The sequence below is a fragment of the Octodon degus genome, unplaced genomic scaffold (genome assembly GCF_000260255.1).
Source record: "Octodon degus isolate 3935 unplaced genomic scaffold, OctDeg1.0 scaffold00077, whole genome shotgun sequence".
In the NCBI taxonomy this organism is placed as follows: Eukaryota; Metazoa; Chordata; class Mammalia; order Rodentia; family Octodontidae; genus Octodon; species Octodon degus.
The window spans coordinates 9,024,129-9,038,428 of NW_004524653.1; the positions used below are offsets into that span (position 1 = coordinate 9,024,129).

The window sequence follows — 14,300 nt, forward strand, 5'->3', positions numbered from 1 at the left end:
AGTGGTTGTGTAAGATTGTGTGGCATGTGGGTGTGACAAGCACTGTGGTGTCACCTAGACCGTGTGTCCTGAGGACACCTGTGAAAACGACTCATACTCGGGCCAGAAACCTAGGCGACACAGGAAAGTTCAGGGTAGCGCATAAACATAAGCCAGAATCGCATCATGTCCTTCAGAAGTAGCTGTTGCTAATCCCTGGAGGTCACTAGTCAGCACCTGCGTATACTGAAGGACATGTAGATGGATGGATGCTCGGATGGACAGATGGACATGAATATTTTATAGATTAGATCATGCTGTGCCTACAGCCTTCACTGAAAGCCTGACACAAATTTACTTATTTCGATTACCTCAGACTTTGAAAAATTTCACTTTGTGACAGGGTCTATGTCTCCGTGGGTCATTGCTCAAAAGGCAGTAGAGGGTGCTGGGTGACAAGGCCCCTTCCAGCCTCAGCCCCCTTCCTCCTGTGTCTCACTTAGGCTGTCACTCCTTTCCCTGTTACCCCATCTTGTGTCCTTCCAGAGAAGTCTGCACATAAAAAATTGAATTTTAATTATATGTCAGTTTAACAGAAGGAAAAAAAAAGCAGAAGGAAAATGGAAGAGATTGCTGAACTTTAGATAAATATTTCATTCTCCTGAGATAGGCAGCTGAGCAGCTGTCCCTGGGAAGGCTTTGGGAGGCGGCTTCTGTGCCCGCTGACTGGAACTGCTGGGGGCTGAGTCAGGACACCTGGGCCACAGTTCCCGCTCTGGTCCTGTCTCATTTGCAGGATGGAAACGCCAGCAGTGCCTCACAGTGCTTTAGTGACGTTGCCCGTTTTGCAGAGGAGGAACTGGAGGCTCAGGGAGGTCACGGGATTGGCTCGGCAACCTGGATCTGTCAGGCTGCACATCCCCTCTGGGTTGGGGGCTCTGTGTCCATGTTGCATCCTGGAGAAAGCAGTTGGGAAGCTGTGAGGTGGGGTAGCAATGGTGGATGGCTCTGGTCCCCTCTTTCCAGGGGACGAGCTGCCCTGTGACATGCGCATCCCTTCAGACAAGCAGGACAAGCTTCACGGCTGCCTGGAGCATCTCTTTAACCAGGTGGGCCTGGGCCCCTGCTGTCACCCCTGGCAGAGCTGGGACACCAGGGCTGGGGTGAGGGCTGTGGGCCCTGGGGATCGTGTTAAGCTCAGTGCTTCTCGCCGCGCAGGTAGACTCCATCAACGCGCTGCTCAAGGGCCCTGTCATGAGCCGGGCGTTTGAGGAGACCAGGCACTTCCCCATGGAGCACAGTTTACAAGGTGAGCAGCCAGCGCTGGATACTGGTCACACTCTTGGCCTGCAGGATGGCTCTGGACTAAGCGGAGCCAGTGGATTCTGACCCGTGGACCAGCTCCAGCCCATGGCCTGTTTTTGTGTCCATGCTAAGGATGGTTATTTCATTTTTTTAAAATTGCGAAAACAAAGCAAATAAGCAAGGAAGAATGTGTGTTGGAGACCTCAGGCCCTGCAAAGCCTGACTCAGTTACTCCCTGGCTCTCCACAGAGGTAGTCTGTGGCCCTGGGCCAGTCTCTGGACTCCTGGCCAGCTTGTTGGTAATGTAAGTGGGAGGCTGGGAGCGTTTTCCCTGATCTCAGATGTCCCATCATCTGGCACCAGGTCCACAGAACCTACTTACACCTTCAAATTTTTTAACCACACTTACCAGACATAGTTTGGCCCCTTTTAGAAATTTGATTTTTTTTTTTCTCCGAATGCCTTCCGGGCAGGTTTGGCTGGCTTGAGCTGTGGGGATCGAACCACAGCAACCTGAGCCTGACTGCTTTGTTGAAGTAGGCACTTAAAGAACTGAGCTAAGGGGCAGGCCCCCTAGAAATTTGATTTTGACATGCCCTAAATTAATCATAAACTATGCGATAAATGTAAAGGAAGTAAAGTCATCTCACTGTGATTAGGCACTGTTGCCTACCCAGGCTCTTTGATCCTGTTCAAGAGAGGGGATTCCAAGGGAAAGAAAGCTTAAGGCCTCTGTGGCACACATTCTTCTTGAGGTGATTGGGAGGAAAAATTTGGAATTTCATAGGACCTCCCACCCACCTGTGCCCATTTACCCACTTACCTCTTCCCCATCAGCCCTCCCGCCCCCTGCCCCTGCCCACTCCTTCATCCGCCCACCTGCCATCTGTCTGTGCGTCACTTCATCCAGTAAGTGATGCCTTCAAGAGCCAACTCAGGCCAGGCCTGGGCACTGATAACTCCAAGATGAACCAAAGCTGTGTGTGTGGGAGATAGGATGCAGTCAGGCAGCTGCCTCTGAGTGAGCAAGGCGGCGGGGAGTGAGGAGTCGGGGGGGGGGGGGCCTCAGATAACTCTTCTGCTCCCTTAGAGCACCTCCTCAGGGAGGCGAGTCCCGGAACTGCAGGGAGAGACCAACTGTAGACGTCTCAGGAGCCTGCAAAGGAATCAAGGAGCAAGGGCTTGTGTCTACAAGCGATCTGCCAAGGCCAGATTCACTACCCAGCTGTGTGACTGTAGGCGAGTCACTTTCCCACTCTGTGCCTGGGAGCCCTCCTCCTTGTAAAGAAGCTGTTAGACTAGGTGCCAGGTCATCTGGCTGTGGCAGTGATTTAGCACCTGAGAAACTTTTTGTGGCTATGCCCGCAGGTCTAGAAGAAAAGGATGCTGTGATTAATTTGTGATGTCTGCACTGGATTGGTTGTAGTTGCTGAGAGCCATACTGTAGTCTCAATCTAGCTGGAAGGAGTGCTGAGCTCAATCAGTGATGTCTGCCATGGGTGCAGTACTATGAAGTAGTCACACACTTAACACATGCTTGCCTTCCATAGACCAGATAACAACCAGGAGTCTCACCAGCTCCCTTCATCTATGGTGACAAGCTTTGGGATCTGGTGATAGGGCATAGGCCATTGTGCCACTATTTTCCAAGGCCACTTCCCAGGCCCTCATGCCACTTTCCGGCTCCAGAGTTCAAACAGAAGGAAGAATGTACCATTCGTGGCCGGAGCTTGATCCAGATCAGCATCCAGGAGGACCCCTGGAACCTCCCCAACTCCATTAAGACCCTCGTAGACAACATCCAGCGATATGTGGAAGGTCAGTGGGCCGGGAGGAGATCGTTGGACCTTTCTAAGGTTCCGTGGGTCCACAGCCATTGTCCATGGGGCAGGGACAGTTGGTACATCCTCAGCGGAGGGTCTTGCTTCTGAGTTAGAAGTCTGTGTTGGCCTGGTGCTGTCCTGGTTTCCAAAAGTGACATTGGTTAAGGGTGTGGCCTCTGGGCCAGATTGCCAGAATTGAGTTCCGGTTCCCCTACTTCTCCCCTCCTTCTGCTGTGTGACCCTGGTGTGTTCGTTGACCTCTCTTGGTCTTTCTTTCTTCACTCTCCTTCTTTGTTTTTTTTCTATTTTAGGGAAGGGTCTACAGGGTATTCAGGGTCTCACTACTGGATCAGACTTGTAGTGATTCTCCTGTTTACAGCCTCCCAAGAGCTGGGATCACAGGCGTGTGCCACCATACCCAGTCTCAATTGCTGTCTCAGCGTGCCCAGGGGGCGGGGCTGGCATGGCAGGCCCGGGGATTGAACCCTCAGCCCTTGTGCCTGCTTATAGGCGTTTTAATCCACTGAGCTATTTGGCCGGCCTTCTCTCCTTCATTGCTGAGGATAAATAAATCAGTACAAAGCAAGCCCCCAGGACACTGCCTGCCCCTGGCTCATGGTCTGAGTGGGCATCCTGCACCTGCCCTTGCTTTCCTTAGCCCAGCCCCTGTGCCTCTCACATGGCTTCTAGAAAGGCCCTCAAGGGGCAAAGCCCAAAGGCTCTTCAAGTCTTTCTTGCAAGGCTTTTCTGGGCCCTGGAGCATCTCTGAAGGAAGGAGCCTGGGTTTGGCCTCTGTGATCTGAGGAGGAAGTGGGTGCTCTAGGGAGGGCTGTGACTCTAGGAGGTGAGGTACACAAGTGCGTGTGCTGTGCACTGTGTGAGTGTGCACACCACAGATAAAGGGCTGGCTTTGATCTCTTCAGTGGGGATGTGGGGGCGGGAATACATATGGAACTCCACTGCCTGCATGTCCTGAAGTTCACCCAGGCTCGTTAAATGCTCCCGGGGAGCCCAGGCTTAGCGTAGCCAGGTGTCTGTGGGGCAGCACACCGCTGCAGAGCCAGTCCCTGTCACTGCCTGTGCCCAGCTGCCCCTCTGCATTTCCCTCCTTCCAGATGGAAAGAACCAGCTTCTCCTGGCCCTGCTCAAGTGCACAGGTGAGACTCCAAGGGGCGACTGCAGCCACACACGTCACACACCCAGGTGTGCCAACAGAGGCCCTGGCAGTGGATGTTGGGGATCCCTGCCCGGGAAGCCTCTTGAGCTGGCCACAGTTGGCTTTTCCATGGTCTGCCAGGCCCGATACTTGGGATAGCAGCACATGCCTCCCCCGCTGACCATGGGACAGGGACATGGGATGGAGGACTGAGGATGGGGAGGCTCGTTGTCGCAGAGCCCTGGTGGGCAGTGGAGGATGTGGCTGCAGGGAACTGGGGGGTCTTGGGGAGTCCTCGGTTCCATCCTCCTCCCAGAAGCCTCCAGTTAAGGGAGCTACTGTAGGACTGAGGTCATCATAAGCCAGTTGGCCAGAAGCTGTTATTTTGTTGACAAGAACCCTTCTAGAACATCAGGACCCTGAATGACAGTCTGCCCCAAACTGGCCAGTTCTTTAGGCCAAGTCCAAATTAGGAATGGGGTGGGGATGAGGCTGGGTGGGGAGTCTGCAGTTTCAGTGGGGAGATGGCTACGTGCAGCGTAGGGTGGCTTTGGTGGCTTCCAGTGGGCTAGGTGTTCAGGGAGGCCTTGGGGAAGGCTGTTGTGTTCTGTGGGAACAGAGGGTTGAGCCGGTGAGAGGTGCGCTTTGGGGGCACATGGGCTTCTGGTGGAGTGTTGATTTGGAGAATTGTCTTGGTAGGTGGGCTGTCCTCTAAAAGTGAATTTGGGGCCCTTTGTGGGGTGGTGGAGTTCTAGGCCTGGGTGTGGGTGTGTCCTGCCCGTGCCAAGGAGCCCCGCCCACCCGAGCCCCCTGTGCTCCAGACGCCGAGCTGCAGCCGCGCCGGGATGCCATCTTCTGCCAGGCCCTGGTGGCCGCCGTGTGCACCTTCTCGGAACAGCTGCTGGCCGCCCTCAGCTACCGCTACAACAACAACGGCGAGTACGAGGAGAGCAGCCGCGACGCCAGCCGCAAGTGGCTGGAACAGGTGGCGGCCACGGGCGTCTTGCTGCACTGCCAGTCCCTGCTCTCACCGGCCGCTGTGGTGAGTGAGTGAGCCGGGCATCTGGGTCACCTGCTGGCCCCGCAGACAGAAGGGTGCTGCTGCCTCAGCTCCGCTGGCCTCGTCTTTCGCGGGGCAGCTGTTTGCTGAGCACCTGTGTGCTGCAGGTAGTAAAACGAGGGCTGTTGGTGAACGAAAATGCGAGAAGGGATCCTGGGTAGAAGGACAGGATCTTACGTCCAGGATGGACGTGCGGGAGACCCGAACAGCTATGAAGACAAGTAGTTCACAGGCAAGGGCAGCTTTGCCCTCCAGGGACCTTGGGCACTATCTAGGGGTGTTTCAGTTGTGACAGCTGAGGGAGCTGGGGGAGCAGAGGGACTAGCCAGCGCCCCAATGTAGAGACCAGCAAAGCCCTTGCACATCCCAGAAGGCACCCTGTGCTAGGGCCGAGGATGCCCGGTGGGTGTGGAGAGAAGCGCAGCCTCACAGCGCCCTCTGCTGGCCACTGCTGTGACAGGTGAGTGCCTGAAGAGATCTCACTCTGCGCTTCAGGCAAGCACAACCCAGGCAGAGAAAGGTGGTCAGACCCTAGGCCTTGAGCTCCCCCTTCTTCAGCCTAGACCTCAGCTAGCCAGATGAATGGTCCAGGGAAGGGTGCTGGGGCTGAGGACTCATGCCAGAGGTGAGAGATGGAGTCAGTGGGGCCAGAGCTGTAGGGCTAGAGCTCCATTCTGTGCCCGACGAGGGCTTGGGGGCCTGAGGTGGGCTAGTAATGTGACTTGGGCCGAGTTTCTCACAGATAACTTAGAGCTGGGGGTGGGGTTGGAGGGAAAGGAATGGGAGTTGGAGGGCTTCAGTGTGGGCCTGGTAGGAGCCCTGGATTTGAGCGTTGGCCAGGGAGTGGGAAGCTGGTGTGTTACACAGGTCATGGCTCCTGTACAGGGAGGGGCAGGAAAAAGAGAAACTGCAAAGCCCTTGGTGCCATGCGCTGGGAGGTGGAAGGAGGGCAGTACAGGAGCAAGTGCAGACTTGTATGTGGGTGGGTCGGGTTAGAAGAGACTGCCTTAGTAGCCAGCAGTGGGGGGTCCCAGCAAGGCAGCAAGGGGGCTTCCTGGGACCACTCAGCAAATCAGAGTGCAGGAGGGTTTGGGCCCTCGGGAGGCCCTGACAGCCACAGAGCCCCAGCCGTGACTGCACATGCAGAACCACGTTTAGGGCCTGGCACCTCGTGGCCCACAGCCAGGGTCTAGAGCTGGGTCGCTTATGTTAAGGCTAAACCTCATGGTGGGCTGGCATCTGAGCCCCTGTGTCTTCTTCCTGTAGAAGGAGGAGAGGACCATGCTGGAGGACATCTGGGTGACCCTGTCAGAGCTGGACAATGTCACCTTCTCATTCAAGCAGCTGGACGAGAACTACGTGGCCAGTGAGTGATGCCTCTCAGCCCTGCATTTGGGGCCTCCAGGGGGAGGGGCGGCCAGTCCCTGCTGTGCCTCCAGGTCCAGAGTTGACCAGAATCAGCACCCAACGTGAGCCTCAGAGCTGACCTTTGGAGTCTGTATCGTAAAACAGCTGCAGCCCATTCTCACTGACTTTCTGTCCAGGAGGTGTCATTTGGGGGTGACCACTTGTTTTAAGAATTTATACCATAATAGGCTAAGGATTCTGCAGTCCTTTCTTCTTTGTCTCATCCCCTACTCCATCCATCCACCCATGCCGCTCACCCACCCATCTACCTGCTCTCCCACCCACTCACCCATATATCCATGTTCCCACCCACCCACCCACCCCTGTACCCACATGTCCATTTGACCCATCTACCTATGCATTCAGAACAAGGAGCACATGGTTTGAGTCCAGCAACACTTTAGCTTCTGGCCCCAGCGGCTCTGCCCTCCTGGAGCTGTGGTTGAGCCCAGGTAGATGGTCTCACCCTGGTCATACCCCAGGATCACTCGGGGAGCTGTTTAAGGATGTTGCGCTCCTGGCCCTGGCCAGGCTGAGTCAGAGTGGGGTGGGCCTGGGCCCTGGGTCCTGGCCATGTGGGCCAGAACCTGGGCTGGCTTCCTGTGCAGTGTGGCTCCAGATGTGGCCTCTGGACCGGCAGCACCTGGGAACTGGCTGGAAAGACTGCTTCTCAGACCCCCACCCAGACCTCTGGGGGTCAGAATCTCCAGGGCAGAGCCTGGGCGCCTGTGTGCCACCACCCTCCTTGGGAGACGCTGAAGCTCAGAGTCTTTAAGGGCCACTGCTCCAGAATGTGCCAGCTTCATTTCACTTTACCAAAGCCCTTTTAGAAGCTGGGTGTGGTGAAGCACCCAGAAATTGTAGCACTCTGGGACGTCTAGGCAGGAAGATTGTGAGTGTAGTGATTAAGCAAGACCCTTTCCCAAAATAAAAAATAAAAATGGCCTGGGGGTGTGGCTCAGTGCCAAGGCCCTGGCTTCATTTCCAGTACCACTCACACACACACACACACACACACACACACACCCCTCTAAACCATTTTTTCCTAATTGCTACGTTGCCTTGAAATTTGAGTGCTACCAATATACTTTTTTGTATCTTGCATCTGTGCTTTCTAAGTAGAAAGAGTAAGTTGTGGGGGGCCTGGCCTTAGCTCAGTTGTTTAAGTGGCTGCTTCCACAAAGCTGTCAGCCTCAGGTTGCTGTAGTTCGATCCCCACAACACTCCAGACAGCCAAACCACCCCTCAGGGCATTCAGATCAAAAAAAAAAAAAAAAAAAAGAGTAAGTTGTTTTCCGCCCTCCCCACCTCAAGAACCGAATTTTGCCTCCTCAGGGCATTGTCCTCCTGGTGAGAGTGTGCAGACTGCAGCCTAGAGGGCACCAGGTTCCTTTTCAGCCCCCAGATGAAGGGAAGGCAGTGGCTGGCTCTGAGCTGAGCTGAGCTGGGCTCAGGGAGAAACACCGATCAATTAGTAATGCCTGGCAGGGTACAAGATGGGCTCTGAGTGCTGCAATTGCTGGCCCTGCCAGAAGCCCATCCATGCGGAGCAGATCAGAAGGAGGCTCCACGAAGGTGGCTTTTGTCAGGTTGGCCCCTGAGGTGAAGCAGCAGCAGGGGGCTCTGCTGACACAGCCTCCTGGCTGTGACCTGTTGCAGTAGGCAGAGGGAGCACAGAGGCTGCTGTTCCAGGTGTGGAAGCATCTGAAGCCCCCCTGGGGTAGAGGCACAAGGAGACCCCAGAATGCATGGGTTAGGAGTCTCAGGGTGTGCCTTGAGGCTGGGGCGCCCAGGACTGAGAGCTGTCCTCTTGAGTGGGCTGGCAGGGAAGGCCTAGAATGCCTCTGGAAGGGAGGGAACCCCCCCCCCCAGACGGCTGTGCTGAGCACTGCTCCCTGCTCCCCCCACAGACACCAATGTCTTCTACCACATTGAGGGCAGCCGGCAGGCACTGAAGGTAGTCTTCTACCTGGACAGCTACCACTTCTCCAAACTGCCATCCCGCCTGGAGAGTGGGGCCAGCCTCCGGCTGCACACTGTGCTCTTCACGAAAGGTGAGCTGCAGGTGGCGGGGGGAGCAGGGAGCCGGCCAAGGCCACCAGGCACTTGGGGACCTAGACATCCACCCTCACTCTCCTTCCCTCAGCCCTGGAGAGTATGGAGGGGCCGTCCCTTCCAGGCAGCCAGGCGGCGGAAGATCTGCAGCAGGAGATCAACACGCAGTCCCTGGAGAAGGTCCAGCAGTACTACCGCAAGCTCAGGTATGGACCTGGGCCATGGTGGGCGCAGGAGTCAGGAAGCCAAGGCCAGGCGCGGGCACAGCACATCCGGCCCCACAGGCCAGTGGGCAGTGACCCTTTTCTGAGCACCTACTGTGTACCAGGTCTTCGGCCTGCAGGAGGGCGTCACAGCAGTGTGCACAGAAGGCTGTGCTAACCTGCTTACAGGTGGGAAGGTGATTCCCAGAGAACATGCAGCCTACCAGAGCCCCCACAGCCCACAGCCTTGACCACTGGCGTTCATTCTGCTTGGCCTCATGGCTGGTACTCAGCTGAGCCCGGCTGTTTCTCTTCGCTCAAGTGGGGGGGTGGAGCTGGGGGTCTGGGGTTCCTGGGCTTGAGAAAGAGATGTCGCTCTGGGGCCTCGTCCCCAAGGAGCAGTGGATAATGCAGAGTGCACAGGCCTGGGGGACAACTGCTGAGTTCTGCTGCGGCGCCCACCCCCATGACCTCTGCTGCAGCCCTCCAGTGCCTGCTTCGTGAACATGGGGACTCAGGGAGGCTGAGGCTTAGGAAGTGGACTGGTGTGGGGAGGGTATGATGCTCTCCGGGGGACCTTACCATTTGGAAATGGGAGAAGGATGCTGGCACCCAGGTGCCAGCAAGAGCGTCCAGCCACATGACGTAAAACTGGCACCTGCTTGACCAACACCATGGAGCTGTTTTGTGCTGCTTGCTGGGGTGACCGCTCATTCTCCCCTTCATTCACTCATGTACGTCCGTGGGGTCTTCTGCGACCCCACACTGGCTGGATACTTGTGTGGGAATCAGCAGGCAGGAAAACCATTCCCTCTCTGTATCTGGCCCATTCCCTGCCTTGTAAATAAAGCGTTATTAGCACACAAACACATTCATCAGCATCATCCGGCTGGGTCGAGTGGGGCTGCAGACTGGTCCCTCAGGCCTGCAGGACTCACTGGTTGGCCCCGTACAGCAACAGCTTGTGGACCTGACGTAGCCTCCTCTGCAGGGTGGTGCCTGTGCCGGGAGCTGCAGGGCGGGGTGGGGCGGGGTGACCATGCTGCCTGAAGCCCCCCAGTACTCTCCTTGGCTCTTTGTGGGGGTGCAGGGTTGCGGCTGCAGAAGCTGCGACACAACAGCGGTGCGGCCCCCTCAGCCCCGGCTTTCTCTCTCAGGGCGTTTTACCTGGAACGGTCGAACCTGCCCACAGACGCCAGCACCACCGCAGTGAAGATAGATCAGGTGTGTCCCGTGCCAGCGGGGTGGGGCGGCTGTCAGGGCAGCGGCCCCCTGACCTTTATGTTTGCTTCACATGTGCTACCAACACTGAGCAGTGGAGAGCTCCCCCAAAGTGGAAGGTTCAGTTTTTTTTTTTTTTTTTTTCTGAAATGGAAAGATTGGGCTGCCTCCTCCAAGGAGCCCCCGATGCCCTTGGGACCATGGGGCTGCCCATGCCACGTGGTCCTGGGCCTCCTGCTTTCCCAGGCTTAGAATAGGAGGGGACCTTGACTGGACACTGGCTTTGCTGTACCAGCCCTGGGGCTTGAGGCCGGGGCTCTGAGAGCAGCAGCAACTTTTGTCCTTTGGGACGTGGTATCTGCCTGGCAACATCACTGTGGACAGTATGTCAGCCGCCGTCTGTGCTTCCACATGGTGGTCAGGGAAAGATGGGGACTACAAGGAAGCCTCGTCCTGGGGAGGCACAGCTCGAGCTGACCGCAGCAGGTGTGGGTTTGGAGAGGCGGGAGGGCCGCTGTTCAGTCTTTCATGGGAGCATATCCGCAGGTGAAGGAACGGGTCTGAAGGTTGGAGATCAGATGCGCGGTGGATACTGAGCACCTGCTGGTGGGGTGGTGGGGAGCCATGGGCAGTTCTTGAGCAGTGGTTGTCGCAGCTGATGGGATTATAAACTCAGCGGGAGGCTGGGAGGACAAGTGTAGTGGCATAGCTGAGTGAGAAGGACAGAGGGGAGGAAGGTTGGGGGTTCTCAGCGTTGTGGGGGCTCCTGGCCATCCGGGCTTTGGTCACACACCTTGCAGCTGATACGCCCTATCAATGCCCTGGACGAGCTGTGCCGGCTCATGAAGTCCTTCATTCACCCCAAACCTGGTGCTGCTGGGAGCCTGGGTGCCGGCCTCATCCCTGTCTCCTCGGAGCTCTGCTATCGCCTGGGAGCCTGCCAGATCACCATGTGCGGCACAGGCATGCAGAGGTGAGGTGGGCCCTGGTGTGTGCGGTGTGGATGGGGGCTGGGAAGGTTGGGGTGCACAGGACAAGGAGGTAGGAAGGCTGTATCCAAATCCTGGTCCTCCCACTACCTGCTGGACCCAGACAAGGCCTGGGCCCTCTGGGCCTCAGTTTATTGGTCTGTGAAATGGGCAAGGAGTGATAGTCAGCCCAGGATGGCCATGCTCACTGTGATGGAGTGGTGTTGTGTGGCCCATTTGTGTAGCATTGGTAACAAATGGGTCAGTTCCATAGTGCAAGCTGGTGACCTGGCCACCATGCTACCTGCTGGTCTCTGCTTTGCTGCTTGTCCCAGGAAGAAAGCAGCCGCTTTTCCCGCAAGGCCCTCCCTGTTTAAAGCAGCTCTCTCGCTGCCCTCCCTGGGAGCCCTTGCTGCACTGCCACAGGCGCTCATCTGAAGTCTAGGTGTTTTCTGCCCTGGGTCAGAGCTGGCTCCTGAGGCAGGAACCTGTCTGTCCCCGTCGCATACCAGCACCTAGCCTGGCGCCCAGCATGAGGCAGGGCCCAGTGAGCGCATGCCAGGCAGCTGTTGTGGAGTCCTCGTCCTCGAGGGTGCGGGGCCCACCTGTGTCTGTGTCTGCAGGGACGGTGCCCTTCTGTCTCACAGGGTGTGAGCACTCCGCCCAGGGTTCTCACCCAGGCAGCAACTCTGCTCCCAGGGGCTGTGGGCCGTGTCTGGAGACCTGCATGGTTGTCACAGCAGGGAGAGGGAGGCCAGGGCTGCTGCGTGGTATTCTGCAGAGCACAGGACAGCGGCCTCTGCCTGGCCTATAGTGCCCACCCTGTTTCATAGCAAGGGAAATGGAGGCATAGAGAGACTCATCTATCCAGGGTCGCAGAGTCTTAGTGGAGGGGTGGGTAGTGTTTAGAAGGCCCAGGGCCTGAAACTGTTGAGAAGAGACGTGAGTCGGAGACCCGCATGCCCATCTCAGACCCTGCTGCAATGTCCTGAGGCTTCCAGGGAGTTGCTCCACAGCTTCTTGGGGTGTTTCCCATATCCTCCCCGACCAAGGCGCCAGGATCTCAAGGGGACCCCAGGAAGCCCTGCCTCATGGTGCAGCCTCACAAGGTGCAGACAGCTTGGCTGTGGGCCTGATGGCTGCCAGGAGGAGAGCAGGCAGGGACAGGGGGGACAGGCCAGCGTGGCCTCCCTGACTGAATGGAGACACTGGGTGCAGGAAGCCAATGGGCCCTCCCAGGAGAAGGTGGAGGGCCAAGGCTGTGGCCAGGCAGGAAGTGGCCCCACCCCCATGCTCTCCCTCATCTGCACCCCGCAGGAGCACCCTGAGTGTCTCTCTGGAGCAGGCGGCCATCCTGGCGCGGAGCCACGGGCTGCTACCCAAGTGCATCATGCAGGCCACAGACATCATGCGGAAGCAGGTGAGGCCTGGCCAGCATCGTGGCCGAAGGCTGGTGCTGGGAGTGGGGGTACAGGCACCCTGGAACCCATCCCCACACTTCTCAGGTTCCCCGATGTCATGGAGGCCCCAGGCCTGACAGCTTTTCCTTTCCAGGGTCCCAGGGTGGAGATTCTGGCCAAAAACCTCCGAGTAAAGGACCAGATGCCCCAGGGTGCACCTCGGTAAGTGCTGCCCTGCAGGAAGCCAGGGCCAGGCCAGGGCTGGGCATCGAGTACCAGGTCCTACCCCAGAGGCTCACGGTGCACTCCGTGTCTAATTTATGGGGATTCTGCTTGGGGGAGCCATAAATATGGCCCAGTCATGACCTGCCCTTCGCAAGGAGCCCCAGCTGTGGCTGGCAGGACTGGGCAGCATCTCTACTGTGAGCCACGGGTGGCCACTTGGTGCGTCCCCTCTTCCTGACCGCAGGGCCACGCCAGAGTCCCCAACCCTCTGCATGCTGTGCCAGTGCTACTGCAGCTCAGTGGGGACCTTAACTCCTTTCAGTCCGTCTTTTTTCCCCACCAAGTTTGCCCTGAGATCTAACTACAAGTTTTAAGTAATTCTTTATCTTAAAATCATTCCACTCATGGGAAGTTGCAAAAATAACTCAGTAAGTTCGGAGCGCTCGTGAGTGGGCAGTTCTCTGTGAGCAGAAGCAAAGCTGACTTGCAAAAGGTTTCCCCAGAGCGGAACACATGCATAGGTTGGGGCCTCGCTGTTTAGAGAGCAGGATGTGGCGGCGACACCAGTGGCCCTGGCACTCGGAGGGTCACCAGAATACTCACTTGCCGAGACTCCAGTGCTTCCATCACACGCATCCCTCTGCATGCACTGCCCCTCTCTACCCACAGGAATCCATGTGACCCAGCGATAACCACTGTGCACCTTGTGGCTCTGCTTGTCCTGCAGGGCAGGAGACCACCCAGGGCCGGCTGGGTGCCACAGGGAAGGCGAGACAGCATCCATGGTTTTCGTTTTCCCTCTTTTTATACCTGGGGGGAGTTTGTTTTCTAGGTGTGAGTTACCTGCTCAAATACAAGTGGAAATAATGCTAAGCCCTTCTGCTGCCTGGGCCGCTCCTCATCCCCTGCCTCCATCTCTAGGCTCTACCGCCTCTGCCAGCCTCCCGTGGATGGGGACCTCTGACCGCAGATGGACGTACTGTACTGCGTGCAGGCCACGGAAGGACACAGCAGGCTGCACTCCGCCAGAGCCCCCTGCAGCTTCTGCCCTGGCCTCTCCCGCTTCAGTCTGCCTGGACTCCGTGGCCTCCCTCACTGCCATCTTCGAGGATCCATCCAGGACCCTACGCACCCACAGCTGGCTGGTCTGCCAGGTGGCACAGCCCCTACTCTCCTGCCAGAAGCCCGAACGGTCCGGGACCCATGGAGCTCACGGGTGCAGTGAGGGCCCAGAGGAGACAGAGGGGAGGTCATGGGTGCCACCGCTGGAGGGCCGGAGCCCCAGCTCCCCGGATGGTACAGCCTGCACTTTTGCAACCCCAGATGTACATTCCAGGAGGCCACCCTCCTCCCCCATCCTTAGCTCTCAGCTGCACCAGCCGCGCTCTAACCCGCCCGGCAGACGTGGGGAGCTTGACAGGAGAGACAGGTCAGGCCCAGCGCCTGCGCCCACGCCAGATCCCGGCATCGCTCACCGCCAGCCTGGGGGGCGAGATTT

General features: G+C 57.4%; 1 protein-coding gene across 1 annotated transcript in view; it reads left to right on the plus strand.

Moving 5' to 3' along the window:
- Prex1 (phosphatidylinositol-3,4,5-trisphosphate dependent Rac exchange factor 1) overlaps positions 1-14,030 on the plus strand; it is a 168,115-nt gene extending 154,085 nt beyond the window's left edge. The window contains exons 28-40 of the mRNA XM_004636113.2: positions 1,006-1,088; positions 1,198-1,288; positions 2,974-3,102; positions 4,223-4,264; positions 5,085-5,305; positions 6,590-6,689; positions 8,641-8,784; positions 8,877-8,991; positions 10,146-10,212; positions 11,010-11,182; positions 12,495-12,597; positions 12,732-12,799; positions 13,724-14,030. Of these exons, the coding sequence (XP_004636170.1) occupies positions 1,006-1,088; positions 1,198-1,288; positions 2,974-3,102; positions 4,223-4,264; positions 5,085-5,305; positions 6,590-6,689; positions 8,641-8,784; positions 8,877-8,991; positions 10,146-10,212; positions 11,010-11,182; positions 12,495-12,597; positions 12,732-12,799; positions 13,724-13,766 (1,379 nt within the window). The 3' untranslated portion in view covers positions 13,767-14,030. The remainder of the gene's footprint in view (positions 1-1,005; positions 1,089-1,197; positions 1,289-2,973; positions 3,103-4,222; positions 4,265-5,084; positions 5,306-6,589; positions 6,690-8,640; positions 8,785-8,876; positions 8,992-10,145; positions 10,213-11,009; positions 11,183-12,494; positions 12,598-12,731; positions 12,800-13,723) is intronic.
- Positions 14,031-14,300: the final 270 nt, after the last annotated feature.